We start from the raw sequence: 15,535 nt of genomic DNA, 5'->3' as shown, positions 1-15,535 counted from the left end.
CAGGACCTTGGGATCATGACCTGAGTCAAAGGCAGAGGCTTTAACCCACTGAGCCACCCAGGCGCCCTGCCGTGGCCCCACTTTATCCCACTGTGGCTGCCAGACCTCCTCATCACTGCCTGCTCAGCCCTTCCCTGTCACCCGCCAGCCCTGAGACTTCATTGTCTCCTCTGGTGACTCTGAGGGGCTTCTTGAAGGATCTCAAAATCGCGTCATGTGCCCTGGGTAATCAGGCACCTTCTCCCCATGTATTGTGTTTGACCTTCATCTCCCCTTCTTGAGCTCCATGACTTAGTGTTCCAGTGCTCCGGGCCTGATACCCTGAGTGATTTCTGTGATGTTCCTGTGCTTGCACACACTTGCCTTGTTTCTGCTGCCCAGTGTTGCCCACTTGTATTGCCACGGGCTGTATGCAATGATTCAGGCCCTGGTCAGTCTCCTTGCGGACCATGCAGTAGCCCACAACGGGTGTACTTGGCCTCTAGTCTTTGAGTCAGCGGTAGCCAGTCCACGGTACAGCCAGGGGCTGGGAGAGAAAACCTGGAGCCATCAGTTCTTTCTCTTCCTTTTACTGGGATTGAGCTAAGAACCCAGAAGAGGTGAGAATCTCAGTACAGTGGTTGTGAGTTATAGAGTGTCTGTGATCATGCCCGGCCACCCAGAAGCCCAGGTTAGAAAAGTATGAGTAGGAAAAGGAAGCCGGTTGGTAGCAGGATGGAGAGAAGCAGACTGGGGATAAGCAGAGTTCTGTTGATGATACTGTGTGGGAGTGAAATCTGCGCTGTGTTGCGCTGAGCTGCTGCGAGCACAGAACAAGGTGCTCCTGCAGCTTCCGTGCCCTCCGGCTCCCATCCTTGTGTTCTGACCCATCCCTATCTCCCTGAGAGTCTCCGCGCGTCCTTATCAGTAACAGAAGAGTGGATTAAAACAACCCTCCAGCTGGGGGTTCTGTATCTTTTTCTGATAACTCCCTTTCCCTTATTTGGTAGTATACCTTATCTCTCCACCGAACAGTTTTCAAAATCTGAAGGTAAAAAGTATATCCTGTTCATCTTAAAACCTTCCCAGGGCCTGGCCGTATACCTGCCTTATGATAGGTAATCAGTGAGCAATTCATTGAATGACTGAATAAATTTAAAAAAAAATTTTTTAGGGGCACCTGGGTGGCTCACTTAGTCAAGCGTCTGCCTTAGGCTCAGGTTATGATCCTGGGGTCCTGGGACTGAGGCTGGCATCAGGCTCCTTGCTCAGCAGGAAGCCTGCTTCTCCCTCTGCCTGCTGCTCCCCCTGCTTGTACGCTCGTAGGCTCACGCTCTCTCTCTCTCTGACAGATAAATAAAATCTTCAAAAAAAATTTTTTTGAAGATTTTATTTACTTGTTTGAGAGAGAGAGAGCGTGAGAGAACAAGCACAGAGGGAGGAGAAGCAGAGTCCCTGCAGAACAGAGAGCCCAACGTGGGGCTCCATCCCAGGACCCCAATCATGACCAAAGCCAAGGGCAGACACAACCGACTGAGCTGCCCAGGTGCCCCTAAATAAAAAATGTTTAGTATTAATAACAAGTGCTTTTTGCACTTCCTATAGAGATTGCCCACACCCTGGTCAATTATTTCCTTGTGGTTTCTAAGAAAAATGCAGCTCACACACAGGCACACGCATCATGGTAAGAGTACTCGAAGACCTTTTTCTCTATGGAGCAGGAGGCACAGTCCTGTTATAGGAGCATCAATCATTCAGTTAGGTTTTGTTACAGTTAATGTGTTCAATCTCACTCCCTCCTGTTTGTACATAACAAAAACAGAACCCTCACTCCCTTCCTAAGATCTCATTTGCATTCCAGCTTTTTAAAATTACAGACATTTTTGCTAGTTTTTTAATTTTTTTAAAGTAGGCATCCCCTGTGGAGTCCAGTGCCTGGCTTGAACTCACAACCCTGAGATCAAGACCTGAGCTGAGAATTTAAGAGTCAAGCACTTAACCGACTGAGCCACCCAGGTGCCCCAGAAATTTTGTTAATTTTTTCACTGGTCCTTGCTCATGAGTGTAATAATTGCTACTTGTGTTTTTCCTTGTCTCAGTAGAGTTGAGGCATGACAATAATAATGCTGCATGTTTCATGTCTTCTTACCAGTTGAAAGGAAAGCCATTAGTAGGTAATTTTTGGTCTTTGCCGTTCTGTTCCGTAAAATTAATATAAAACTGAATTTATAAAAGCTATATTAAATTTTTGTTCTCAGATTGGTCGTGTATAGGTGAATTTTTTTTTTTTTGGTGGATTCAGAGGAGAAAAATCAGTTCATACTTGATCAGAAATGTAAGTACCATAAGTCTTTGAATTTTAGCATGTTGCTCAGATGTTACAATGTGTCACACGCTCCTGAGAAAAGGTAGGTGGCGTGATGATAGTTCAGTAATGAAGCTTCTCACGTTATGTGCATGGTCTTAGGTGATGTCGCCCCATTGCTCAGTTTTTTGTGACACCGAAGTCAAAGCTTTCAGAGAAGGAAGGCTGCTGGGTGGAGATGAAAAGGCAGAGGGGAAGGAGCCCGTTGTTCTCATTAGTTGGATGCTTCATGCTTCAATAGATGTTTTTGTTTTGAAATGTTTATACCCAGGTAAAGTGGACTTAATAAACACATGGAAAATGACAGTGTTCCTAGAAGAATAAAAAGACTGCTCACTTGTTTTCTCCTCTGTAGGTTTGGTATTTGTGTAAATTCTGAGCAGTTGGCCGGCAGCTCCGGCTCCTAGAGCATCCAGCAGGACTTCATGGGTCTCAGAAGTGGGGCATCTTGTTGACTCCGAATTTGAGAACATATATAAGAAGGTATCATATCGTGTACAAACATACACACACACACGCACACACACGCACGCACGCGCACACACCATGGAATAGTACTCAGCCATCAAAAAGAATGAAATCTTACCATTAGCAATGATGTGGATGGAACTAGAGGGTATTACATTAAGCAAAATAAAGTCTGTCTAAGAAAGACAAATATCATATGATCTCACTCATATGTGGAATTTAAGAAAGAAAACAGGTGAACATAGGGGAAGGGAAGGGAAAATAAAATAAGATAAAAACAGAGAGGGAGGCAAACCATAAGAGACTCTAGGAAACAAACTGAGGGTTGCTGGGGGGGTAGTTGGGGGGGTAGCATAACAGTGTGACGGGCGGGCCTTAAGGGGGGCACGTGATGTGACGAGCGCTGGGTGTTCCACACAACTTATGAGTCACTGAATTCTACTCCTGAAACTAATAATACACTATATGTTAACTAAATTAAATTTAGATAAATAATATTAAGATACCACAAAGATGCCTTTGAGCCTGACTGCTCCGAAGGGGGGGGGCACCGGTAGCACGCACTGACTTCTAGTCCCCAGGGCTCCGCTAGAAGCCCCGCCCACCTCATCCACACCACACCCCACACTTCTCCCCTCAGTGACCTTACTCTTAGCAATGACCTCACCACGTTTCACAGAGAGGAGAGGCCACCGGGGAGACAGATGACTTGATGGCTTCTCTCTGGCCTTGTGACGTGCCTGCTGTGGTCCCTCCTCCACGACCAGACCCTTCTTCTAAGGTTGTTCTGCCCTTTATCTTCTCCTCAGGCCCTATGGTTTTCCTCCTCCTCTCCCTCAGCTTCCTGAACGGCAGCCTGCCATTCCAGGAAAAGGCCTTCATGACCCCCCTTCCTCCTTCAGGTTCCACTCACACTTCTGTCCTCTCCCAAACTGAAGAAGTCTGCCCTGGCAGGTTGCTCATCAAGGTTTTCCTTGGCCTCACACTGTTCTGGAAATTTCCCTCACAGAGTTTTGTGGAGCTCGAGTGGCTGCTGGGGGCCTGCTTCCGTGTCCTGGTCGCCCCGTGGGGGGCTTGGCTGGGCTGAGCTGTGCAGACTCAGGTGTCCTCCTGGAGGATCGCTTCCCACTCGTCAGCTCCTTGGCCCTCCAGCCTCTTCCCGCTCTTTCTTCTCTGCCCTCCTGTCCGCCTCCAGCTACCTGTTCTGTTTCTATCCCAAGGCCACTGCCTTTACCCGTTTCTCACATGAACCCCTTCGTGACAGCTGCTTGGCCCACCTCCAGCCCCTCCGCCGGCCATCAGAACTGGGTGAGCGCAAATGTGATCTTCTCCTCCCATCCCGGGAGCCCGGCCGACACCCCTGCAGGCTGCCTCCCCTGCGGGGCCCACACAGCCTGCGCCTGGCTCCTGGGGTCCCCCACCCTCCCCAGCCTCCCCTGTCTCAACACGCTGGCCCTGCTTCCAGGTGTGCGCTCCCCTCCACCCACCCCCACTCTGCCTCCAGACATGGTCAGGGGTGCCACCCACGAAGCTCTCTTGAAGTTTCCTCCGTACCTTTTCGCATAGAGCTCCTCTTTTGGCACTTAAAACACTGTGGTGATTAAGCCATGCCCATGAAGCCTTCCGTACCGCTGAGCCCCAGGACAGTGGATTCTTTGTCCTTTCCCCCTTCACATATCCAGTGCCCCTCACGGAGGAGACTCTGGGTGCATGTCTGGATCACTGTCAGGATGCTCAGAGCATCTGGGGCAGTTTTGTCCCCCAGGGACTTTGGGCAGTGGTGTCTGGTGACTTTTTTGGTTGTCACAGCTTCGGAGCTGCTGCTGGCCTCTGGCGGCTGGAAGCCAAGGGTGCTGTCAGCTGTGTTTCAGTGTGCAGGCACCCCATCCCCCTCTCCCAGCAGCTCCCGGGCCTGAAATGTCAATAGGGCCCAGACTGACGACTCCTGACCTCGTCAGAATGGAGACCCATGGCATTTGGACTTGGTGCGCTGCCGGATATGGTTGATCTTTACATGTAGTTCTGTAAATCTTGTTGAGCACCAGCGCCGTCTCGGACACGGTGCAATGTGTGGTACAGCACACCTGCTTTCAGGAGCTTCCATCCAGAAGGGGAGAGGAGATGGGAAGTTCGCGTTTATCCTGTACCTGTTCTGCACGCGGAGGCGCCGCTAGGCACCGTACATGTGCGCTCTGATCTAGCATCACAGAAACCATAGTACGAGACAGGTGTGATCCATACCTGTTTTAAAGATAAAGAACCTGGGGGCGCCTGGGTGGCTCAGTGGTTTAAGCCGCTGCCTTCGGCTCAGGTCATGATCTCAGGGTCCTGGGATCGAGTCCCGCATGGGGCTCTCTGCTCGGCAGGGAGCCTGCTTCCCTCTCACTCTCTCTGCCTGCCTCTCTGCCTACTTACGATCTTTGTCAAATTAAAAAAAAAAAAAAAAAAGATAAAGAACCTGAAGCCCAGAGTCACTCAAATAGAAGATGGCAGAAGAAAGGTTTAAATGTAGAGCTGAGTGATTCCCCTGACCCATGACCTCGTCTCATGGTGCCTCTGATTAGAGAGATGTATACATTTCTAAATAAACCTAATTCAGGGCACAGTAAAATCCGTGCTGGAGGGGCACCTGGGTGGCCCAGTCAAGTAAGCATCTGCCTTCAGTTCAGGTCCTGATCCCAGGGTTCTGAGATCAAGCCCCTCCAGTCCAGCCCACTGCTCACTGGAGAATCTACTTCTCCCTCTCCCTCTCCCTCTCCCTCTGCCCCTCCCCACCATTCATGCTCTGTCTCTCACAAATAAAATCTTTTTTTAAAAAAAATCCATGCTGGAGAAAGATTATAAATAGCATTTAGAGGTTGAGGTGGGATCAAGGACGTCTCCACAGAAGAGGTGGCAGTTAAGACCCATCTTGGAGGACGTGCAGATAGAGACTACGGGGGAAAGGCATGAACGTGTGTGTGGAAGCACAGAGCTGTGCAGTCGGGCTTGGCCAGAGGGTTAGAGGAAGGCATGGTGTACCAAGAAGGGAAACCGAAGTTAGGATTGAAAGAATTCCTTTTTGCCTCTTACTAACAGAATGACCGTGGACAATTCACTCAACCTTTCTGGGCTTCCGCTTCCTCACTCATAAAGAGGAGAGAGTTCTTTCATCACAAGGTTGTTGTAAATATTAAGTGAAATAGTATGTGTATAAGAACTTTGTGGGGGCACTTGGGTGGCTAAGTTGGTTAAGCGTCTGACTTTTGGTTTCAGCTTGGGTCGTGATGTCAGGGTCATGAGCTTGAACCCCACTGAGCACAGAGTCTGCCTGTCCCTCTCCCTCTGCTCCTCTCCCTGTTCTCGCTCTCCAATAAATAAAATCTTTTAAAAAAAAAAATCCGTAAGTTCTTACGTCTGAACTACACCTCTCACTTACAGGACAGGAACTGTAGTAGTCTGGGTCTGTGCTGGTCTAGAATTGTCCCCACCATCATTGTTTGCTGAGTGGTGGCGGTCCACTGAAGGTCTCTGAGCAGAGAAGGAATGTGACCAGAGTGACTCTAGGAAAGTCCGTGTGTCCGTAGATAGAGCAGCAGAGGGGAAAGGCTGGAGCACAGTTAAGGCAAGGGGTAAGGTAGGGTGGAGGCAGAAAAGGAGATGATACTGCTGGAAACGATGAGAGGAGATGAGCCAGTCCAGGCAGTGAGTAGATGCTCAGAAAAATCGAAGGGGAAAATGATGGCGGCCTGGAAGCAAAGCTGGTGTTGAACAGAGTGGGGGTGTGGTGAAGTGGGAGAGAAAGTAGGGATGGTGTTGGAGTGCCTGCGGGGCATCCAGGTAGAGGAAATGCAGACGTGGGGCTTGGAAGGCATGGGGCAGACAGGAAGGCCACCGTGGCGGGCAGTCAATAAGGTAAGAACCCAGAAACAGAGGAGGCAGCTGAAAGCAGCCCCGTAGGAACTGCTTCATCCGGAGGTGGGAGGAGAAAAAACATACTTGGAGAGGAAAAAGCTGGCTGACTTGAGCGAGCAGCATGCGGGACTGTGAACGCCAAGCAGGAGGGGTTTCTGGGCGGGGGTGGTGAACAGTGTGGACCATTGTGAAGAGGTCAGTGAGGAGGATGGCGGAGAAATAGTCACGGGCTTGCAGATTGTACAGTCATCCATTGACATTTCCGAGGGCGGTGTGTGGTGTGGGTAAAAGCCAGATGGTTGGGGGTTGGGTGGAAGGAGAGGAGGCATTCCCTTAAGGGGACAGCAACATTGAAGTCCTGTTTTGGTGTTATTTTTCTAGATGAGGAAGGAATGGGTATGTTTGTTGGCCGTGGAGGAAAAGCCAGCGGAGAAAGATGATTGACAAAGGCAAGAAGAGTTGGCTGGGTCAGGTCTTGCAGCATCAGAAGCAGAAGTTGGGGTAGAGGCTTGGGTTGACCCTGGAGGAAAGCAGGGACAGAAGGCACAAGAAAAGAGGAAAGAAAGAGAGTTTGAAGTACCCAATGGTTTTGGTAGCAGAGGGGCTGAGCATCTGGGGATGGGGTTAGAACCCCAAGTCTAAGAAAAACAGAAAATCTGAGAACCCGCTGTTGTGGGGAGTGCAGGAGAGGCATCTAGAAAAGACGTAGCCAGGCTTGTCCCCTCGGTCCTCCCTGCCCCAGCCAATCACACCTCGTCCTGGACCTGCGGAAATCCAGCCATGCTGATAGAGGAAGACAGGCGTGAGGACATGACTGCTCCCTCAGCCACACACAGACACTTTCGTTCCATTTACACTGAGGCCTAGAGTAGCTTCGACCCTTCCCTAACTCCTCAGATGCTTCTTTGGTCATTTCAGCAGGCAGAGAGAGGTCTTGCGTTTGCTCTGTGTCTGGGGGTGTGTTTGGTCCCTCAGCAGACAGGGATCTGTGTCATGCCGGTCACAGCTTGTGTCCATTCAGCTGGACAGGCCACGTCCCTGGCTAGTTAACCTGCCCCAGGCATCACCCCTGTTTGCCCCCCACCCGCCAGCCACAGCAGATAGACCCCAGATGTCTGGCTTGTGACCAAGTCCTCCTGCACAGAAAAGGAAGGGGAGGCAACTGAGGGAGGGCAGAGCGGGGGTGGGGAGGAAAGAGAGTTGCATCTCCCACTGAAATGCATGATATACCAGAGAACAAGAGAAGGCTGCATGTCTGTTAGAGAGAGGAGAGAGGGAGAGAAGGAGGGAGAGCTGAGGAGTGGCTGGGTGTGGGGTCTTCACGTTCCAGGCCAGTCCCCATGAGGGGGTCAGTGTGATTTCCCCCTTCACCTGTCAGCAGCCGCCCTTTTCCTGAGGCCTGGAAGGGGGCAAGTGTCCCACCCTGTTCTGCCTCAGCCCTCATGGGGATAAGTCCCTCTGCCCTGTCACACTGTAGACACTCTTCTCTTCTTATTTAGCAAGTTCGTTTCCCCCACGTGTGTAACCCAGGCGAGCACCCGCAGCATCGTTTAGATTGAAGAACAGTAGAGAAAGGGAAACAAGTTCTCGGAAAGTCACGATAACTGACAGACATGATAGGAGCAGGGGAAATGTTATGTAGTTGGGGGTGAGGGTGTGAAAAAGAAAAGGTTGGCTCTGACTTTCTATCTCCAAGCGCAGCAGAGAGAACAGAGAAGCAGACTACTCCTCCGGCATGGGGACTCCTGGGGGGTGCGAGGTATCCAAACTCTGTGCAGACGGAGGAGGGGACGGGAGGAAGACATCAGTCTTCTGCGACATCAAAGGAAAAGACCAGACTGAGCAGAGCTGGGAGTGAACAGGGACACTTGGAGGCGAGTGCACGGCCGTGGGTTGTTTGGGGGGTAGAGATGCCATGGGGGTTTGAGACCGGGGTACGTATCTGCCCAGTTAGTTTCAGTGGAGGTGACGGAAGGCAGATAGGAGTCATGACTTCAGGCATCTGGTTCCCGGGGGCCTGAAAGTGGGGCCTGTGCTTCACGGAGTGGAGAACCGGTCATCTGAGAACTTGGGTGACTTTTAGGTGGTTTAGGGCGCATCTCATTCTCTGCTACCTCAGTGGTACTCACTCCAGGTACCCCAGACTTCACATCTGTCAGGCTCCTGCGGCCTTGCTTGTAGGAAGAGAAATGTGGCCTCTTTGGGGGCTCCTGGGTGGCTCAGTTGTTAAGTGTCTGCCTTATCATGACCTGATCCCAGTGTCCTGGGATTGAGCCCCGCATCCGACTCCCTGCTCAGTGGGGAGCCTGCTTCTCCCTCTCCCACTCCCCCTGCTTGTGTCCCCTCTCTTGCAGTCTCTGTCAAATAAAATCTTTAAAAAAAGAAAAAAAATGTGGACTCTCTGATATCTTTGAGCTCTGAAATGCCCTTCTGCTAGAACCCTTTTGGATAAGTTTATTCCCCGTTTGAAACTTTCTGATCAGGGTTAAAAGGAACCCTGGGGTAGGTAGGCATAAAGACCATGGGCTCAGACAGCCCCAGACCTGGGCCAGGGAGCCCCCAATCGACCGCAGGAGAAACCGCAGGCCCCGGGGCAGGATGTGACCAGCGAGGGGCGGATCATTGCTTTTGAGGAACGGCTCTTCTAATCCACAGAAGTGTGTAAGTGCTACCACAACTTCCACTTCTATTAATCTGTGTCTTCAGGATGTTTTTGCTGGTTTTGCGCAAAGCGACTTAGCACCTTGACGTCTTGTGACTGTCGCCATAGCATTAGGGAAAAACAGGTTCGGGTTCTGCAGTCAAAACAACATCTGGAGCACACGCCGCAGACGATGTCTCCACGGGGAACCGTCTGCAGGGGCCCCGCCCGTCCTTCTGCACAGAGGAGCTGCGGGCAGCGACAGGAGCATTTCCACCTCCTTTCAAGAGCCGCCTCCTCAAAGAGGCAACATAATGGGCGATGAATAGGGTGCCCCCCACCCCCAAAGACCGGATGCCACATGGCAGCCTCTGCCGAAGCAAAAGCGTTGGTTACTGTTGGGCTCTTGTTTGCAATTCTTGTCCGGGCTGCCCATGGAGTTCCCTTGTTCTGCTTCCACTCAGTCTGTGGAGGTAAAGCAGATTTTACCAGATTGAGGAGGTGTTTGTAACAGTCTCAAAGGGTATCGCTTGCTTTGTTGACGTAAAGAGATGAACCCGTCATCTGTTCCTTTCACCCGTGTGGACTTCCTTTCCTAAAATGTTGCCCCCCTCCACGGGCAAATGCTGGGCAGTGAAAAGCTCGCTCACAAATAGGACTTGGAAAGCTTTTTTGTTAAAAACCTAAATAACATCCTGTGTCAAAACAAACGTGACAATGGGCTATTATTTCTAGGCCCATAATAGCATGTTGTCACATCTCTGTGCCCTGCGCCAGTAGGGGAGGGGCGGAGATGCGGGACCAGGGGGAGGGCGGGGGAGGCGCGCTGCGTGAGAAGCGCTTCCTGGTTGCCTGAGATTTACTGCTCCTCTGGGAGGTAACTCAGAAGTTCATTTCTGCAGGTGCCCGGCCACAGCCCCGAGTTCACTTCCAGAGGAGAGCTCTACGGCTGCCTGAGAACACCAGCTACAGCGACCTCACGGCCTTCCTCACGGCCGCCAGCTCCCCGTCCGAGGTGGACAGTTTTCCTTATTTGCGAGGACTGGATGGAAACGGAACAGGTAATTGGAATCCGTTCTCTTCTCAGCTGGGGTTTCTGTGTCTGAATTTTTGCATGTGGCTCGAGGCATTAGGACTAACTGGAAGAACCAGAGTTGTTAAGTTGGAGCGCGTTGGAAACGGTGTTAGGGGTTCCTGTCTACACCACGGCAGAAATACATATGAGTACATTGCTCTCCTTCAGCCATCCTGCCTCACGTCCCTTCGGAGCTCGCCTTTGGTAGACTAAATGTAATTCAGAGAAGTGCTTTTAACTGAAGTTGGTTTTTCCCCCCCCCAAAATATAAGGCTCTCTGCCCCTTGTCCTACTCGTCCCTGGAGTGGGTGCCCCTGCAGGGATACCCAGCCCCTCCCACCCACGGGTCACAGTGGGGAGGGGAAGAGGGGCAGTGGCTCTGATGCAGAGAGGCAGGACAACGGGCCCTGTCGTGTCTAGGAATCGAGCATTTAGGAGCAGGAGCCTCGGCTCTCTATCGTGTGCCCACCCAGCATTTTCCCACATCTTCCCATCCTCTGTGCTGTTCTCTCCACCTTGACTTGGCAAACAGCGGTCAGGCTTTGATGTTGATTTGAATCCAGGCCTCTAAGTCAGCTCGGTCTGTGTCACCCTAGACTGGCCTGACACAGAGCTAAAAAATCAGAGAAACTAAAAACCAGCAGCCAGAAAGTATGTAGGAATTCCTTACCAGTCAAAAAGACTGACTCTCAGCCAATGGTGCCTTTGGCACTCGCTGGATCCCTACTCCTTGGGACTGGAAAGTGGAGGGTGTGGAGGTCCTGAGTCATTTCTTGTCTCCCCTCTTCTTTTCTTGACACTTTGGACTAGTCACAACATAAACGTGAAAACCGGAGTCTGTTCTGGGCGAAATTCCACTAGGTGAGGAGGTGACTGCGTTGTCCCAGAAATGCCTTTATTGAGTTTCCCTGACTTGTCCGGTGCTTTCCATAAACGGATCTTGGGTCCTTCTGAAAAAGCTTGTACACCTGCAGCCTCTGATCCATTCTGTAGAATGCTGGCAAATTTCTGGTGACTGATCAAGGTGACCTGGTAATTGGTGACTCCCTTTTGGCCCGTCGCTGGCACCTGCTTTCAGAAATGGTTCTTCCAGTTTTATGCATGATGAAGATGCAGTTAAGGTCGGGAATTGGCCATCAGATAAAACCGCATGGCAGTCACTTTAAGTAAACATTATTGGGGGAAATGTTGGCTTTTACTTTAAGCGTATGGCTCAGGGAGAAAAGTCGTATTTCAGGGAACACGAAAAAAGTACAATTTGAGACCATCGTGCAACCTCCAGCCAGTGTCCCCAACAAATGGTGCACAATCACAAAACCCTAACTTGGAGGGCCGGCCTCATTCCTCAGAGCTCATTAATTTTTCTGTGCCCCACTTCCAAGAGCTCTTGAATAAATGATGAAACCCGAGATGATGAGGAAGGGAGAAGAACACAAAGACATAGAACTATTGATTTTAGTGGGGTTTGCTTTATTTTAAAATCGCTCTGTTATTTCCGAGGAAAGGAAGGTCGGTCTTCAGAAGGTTACGTGCAACTTCTTTCCCATTGATATAACTGACAGCTGATGTGGGAAGAGGAATCAGACCCTCCTTGAGGGCTGCCAGGAAAGGCGGCCACCCCTGGGCATGTTGGTTCACACCCGTGAGGGCGATAGGAGCATGGGCTTTGCTTAGCACCCCAGCATCTCGTCAGCTAGGTGCCTGTCTCTGGTTTCACCTGATGCAGAGCCTCTCTTCCCGGCACCCCCCACACTTGCTCGTGGCCCGGCCCACACACATACCTATGAAATGGTGGGTCGTAGCTGGAGTCTGGGAATGGTGAATGGAGGCCGCGGATGGGACTGGAAAGGGCTCTGAAGGCTGGTTTCCTCGGAGTGTTCTTGGTTGTGTCCAGTCAATGGGTGTTTCCAGAGTTGTAAATAGAACAACTCAGCCGGATGGAGGTTTGGCCCACTTTCTCCTTCGTTCCCCTGTGTCCACCTGCTCCACAGTTTCCTGGTGTCACACGGGGCAACCTCATCCCCCACACGGGCCAGAGACGCTACAGTTTCCTGGCATCACACTCCCCACTCTGGTTGCTAAGAAGGCACACCACTGCCCTCTGACATTCCCAAGGGTTTTCAAGGAATGACTCCTGCTAGTAACTCCATGAAGACAGAGAGGAGTTGGTAAAACGACTAAGAACCAGCAAAGCTGGTAACAGAAGTCAAAGCCAGACAGAACCCTAGATGCTCTCTGAACAGAACCCCTCATATTACAAGGGATGGGTCGGAAGTCTCCTAAGCTTGGTCCAGTGGTGCTGCCCCTCACCCTGCCTGACTGCTATCTTTATTCGGTCATGACAGGAGCCTGGTAACATCAGGAGGAAACAAGAAAGAAAGACCTTATTATATACAGACCTCAGTGCTTTGTTGCAGTCTTCGAACACGGTCTGGAAGGGAAACAATTGAGCCCTTCCAGAATAAAGAGAGTGGGAGGGTAAAGAGAGAGTGTTTGAGAAGGCATAGAGTAGGAGTGGACATTTAGCAGGGCATTGAGAAAGAGAAAAGAAGCCTCAAGACAGCAGGTATCACTGCCCACGGTGTCTTCTAACAGCGAGCTTTTAGAAGAACCTTAAATCACACAAACCTAATGTATATTGCTTTAATTAAGAAGCCCTTTTCTGCAATGCTGTACTTACTTCTGAATGTTTATAGCTGAGTCTGTTTTCTTTCCATAGGCTCATAGGAAAGCATCTAGTCCAGATAATGCAGATAATAAAAACAAATCCCTAAGGAGCAAAGTAACTTGCCTGAGGCCACGTGTGCAGCTAAACGGGGGCATCGGGTACTGGAAACCCAGCTTCCTGGATGAGGAGTGTGCAAAAGAAAAAAGGAAGGGAGAATTCCTGAGTGGGCATGAGGCGGCGGAACTAAGTGGGAGGCAAGGATGGGTGATGAGTCTGGAAGGTTTTCCTGGCCTACCTGCTGCTTCCCTCTGCGGACCTCCTGCCTCGGTTTGCTGACAGCAGCAGCACGCCCCAGTTTAGAACATCTGTCCAAGTTGCTTACACCAAGTCTAGCGAGTTCCTGAATTTCCCTTGGTTTTCAGTTCTGTCTCATCCAGAGAGTCTAACAGAACCTAGAGAGGTACATGGTAGACCTGGCTTTTTACTCCTGTGTCTTCTTGGGGCAATTGGCTCGTTTAGGTCTCCATCCAGAAGATGCTTTGACCAGAAATCTGGTAAATCCTGGGTTTGGATTTTCTTTACCCTAAAGTGAAATGGCCAGACTGCAAGATTTCAGGACTTGAACCTGATTCCAGCATGGACCTTTTGATGAAATTCCCATCATCATGCCTTTTCCTTCAAAGACAGAGACGGGCATAAATTGTGAAAGGTAGCACTGTCATGACCCGTATATACACTGCTCTACAAAGGGTTTAGCTAAAACTTGTGTTGAACCCTAAAATTCACTTAGATTCACTTTAAATGTTTACATCTAGTCCTAAGTGGAGGTTTGCATTAGCTCAGGAAGTTGATAGGTTGGTAAGTATCTAAGTACCTTAATAAGAAATCCTATAGATTATGTTCTGATGGAGCTTACATTTTTTTTTTATCACCATGCTTTTGTCATTGTGCTCAAGATTTAAAATTATAACAGAAAACATTTTGTGTGATATTATATTTCACTGGAGAAAAATGGTCCTGAAATGGCTTACTTAAGTATATAAATATAATATCACTGTCATAAGCGTTCCCTGATTTATCTATAAAGTAGGCAGTCATTAAAGCATCGGCTCGGGTAAAAGCCCTCTAATGTAGAATAATTGGGATATTAAATTCCTTTTAAACAGATCCAAATAACAATGGCAACTAAAATAACTCATAAATATTTCAAGTCCAAGTTTTCAGAAGTTTACTTTTAGTAGAAGCACTCCTTGGGGGAAATCCCCCCCCCCTTTAAGCAGTCTCTAATGTAAAACATTTGGTTTCACAATGGGGCTCTGCCAAATAATTAACACGTGCATGGGGCTGACTTTGTCTAGGAGTTGATGTCAGGCATTTCTGCACATCCCGTCCTCTCGCTTTATAGATGAGTCTTTTCCTTTTGAGGCCCCTTTTTGAAAGCAAAGCACCGCAGTGTATTTGGAGTCGGCAGACATGAGCTTGGATCCCAGACAGACCCCGACGCCCCTGGGGCCAGCTCCTATGATGACTGCCCTCCGTGAGCCTGTTGCTTTTACGTGTAAAATGTGGATTTTGCCTGCCTTACAAAGGTGCAGTGAGGATTTTAGAAATGCAAAGTGCTTACTACAGTCCCTGGCGTGTAGGAGGCACTGTACTTTGTGAATGGTGGGTACAGATGGTGGCCTGAGCCCCACGTAGGTCCCTTCTGCGCGTGTGATGGAGAATCCCTCTTGCTTGCAGGAAACGGCACCAGGTACGACCTGACCCCAGTCACGGCCGTCAGCGTCCACTTGCTCAGCGGCGATGGAACGCCGGTGCTGGTGGATGGCCCCATTTATGTCACCGTGCCCCTGGCCACGCAGAGCAGTCTGAGGCACAATGCCTATGTGGCAGCGTGGCGGTTCGACCAGAAGCTGGGTAAGCAAGACTCTGTGATTGGGTAGCAGGTGACTTCATGACTGATGGATTTCTCTTTTAAGAAGCCCGTCCAAGTCTCCTTTCCTTGCAGGTACTGAATGCACCATGCAGTTTCTGGCTGGTGAAACTCAAGCCACTGGGCCATGGCAAGTGCACTCTCTGGAGGGTTCTCTTGCTTTTGTTTTTGTGGTACATTTAAGCTAACTTACTTGAGTCTTTAAAGGTTATTAGAGCTAAAATCAGCTCCGCTAATCTTTAACCTTTTATCCTGTGAAAGTTATGTCATCTCTCTTGGTCACATGGTTTTTAAGTTAATGAAAATGGAAAAACATTGCCAACAATGTTCCAAAAGAGAAACTAAAATGAGCCGTAATCCCCCTACCTAGAGAAAAACCACTCATTGAATTTTGCATTACATCCTCCCAGTCGTTCCACCATGCACGTGTGTGATAGGTTTCTGTTGCGGGATGACAAATTGCCCCAAGACTCAGCAGCTTCTAACAACACTGAGCATCTCTTAGCTCACGT

General features: G+C 49.9%; 1 protein-coding gene across 1 annotated transcript in view; it reads left to right on the top strand.

The window, feature by feature from the left end:
- FAM171A1 (family with sequence similarity 171 member A1) overlaps positions 1-15,535 on the top strand; it is a 130,202-nt gene that overhangs the window by 84,883 nt on the left and 29,784 nt on the right. Inside the window, exons 4-5 of the mRNA XM_046013666.1 lie at positions 10,250-10,408; positions 14,831-15,007. Coding sequence (XP_045869622.1) covers positions 10,250-10,408; positions 14,831-15,007 — 336 coding nt within the window. The remainder of the gene's footprint in view (positions 1-10,249; positions 10,409-14,830; positions 15,008-15,535) is intronic.

The sequence above is a fragment of the Meles meles genome, chromosome 7 (genome assembly GCF_922984935.1).
Source record: "Meles meles chromosome 7, mMelMel3.1 paternal haplotype, whole genome shotgun sequence".
NCBI lineage: Eukaryota > Metazoa > Chordata > Mammalia > Carnivora > Mustelidae > Meles > Meles meles.
Note: the sequence above shows the minus strand (reverse complement) of the source record. Positions and strands in the feature narration are given on the sequence as shown.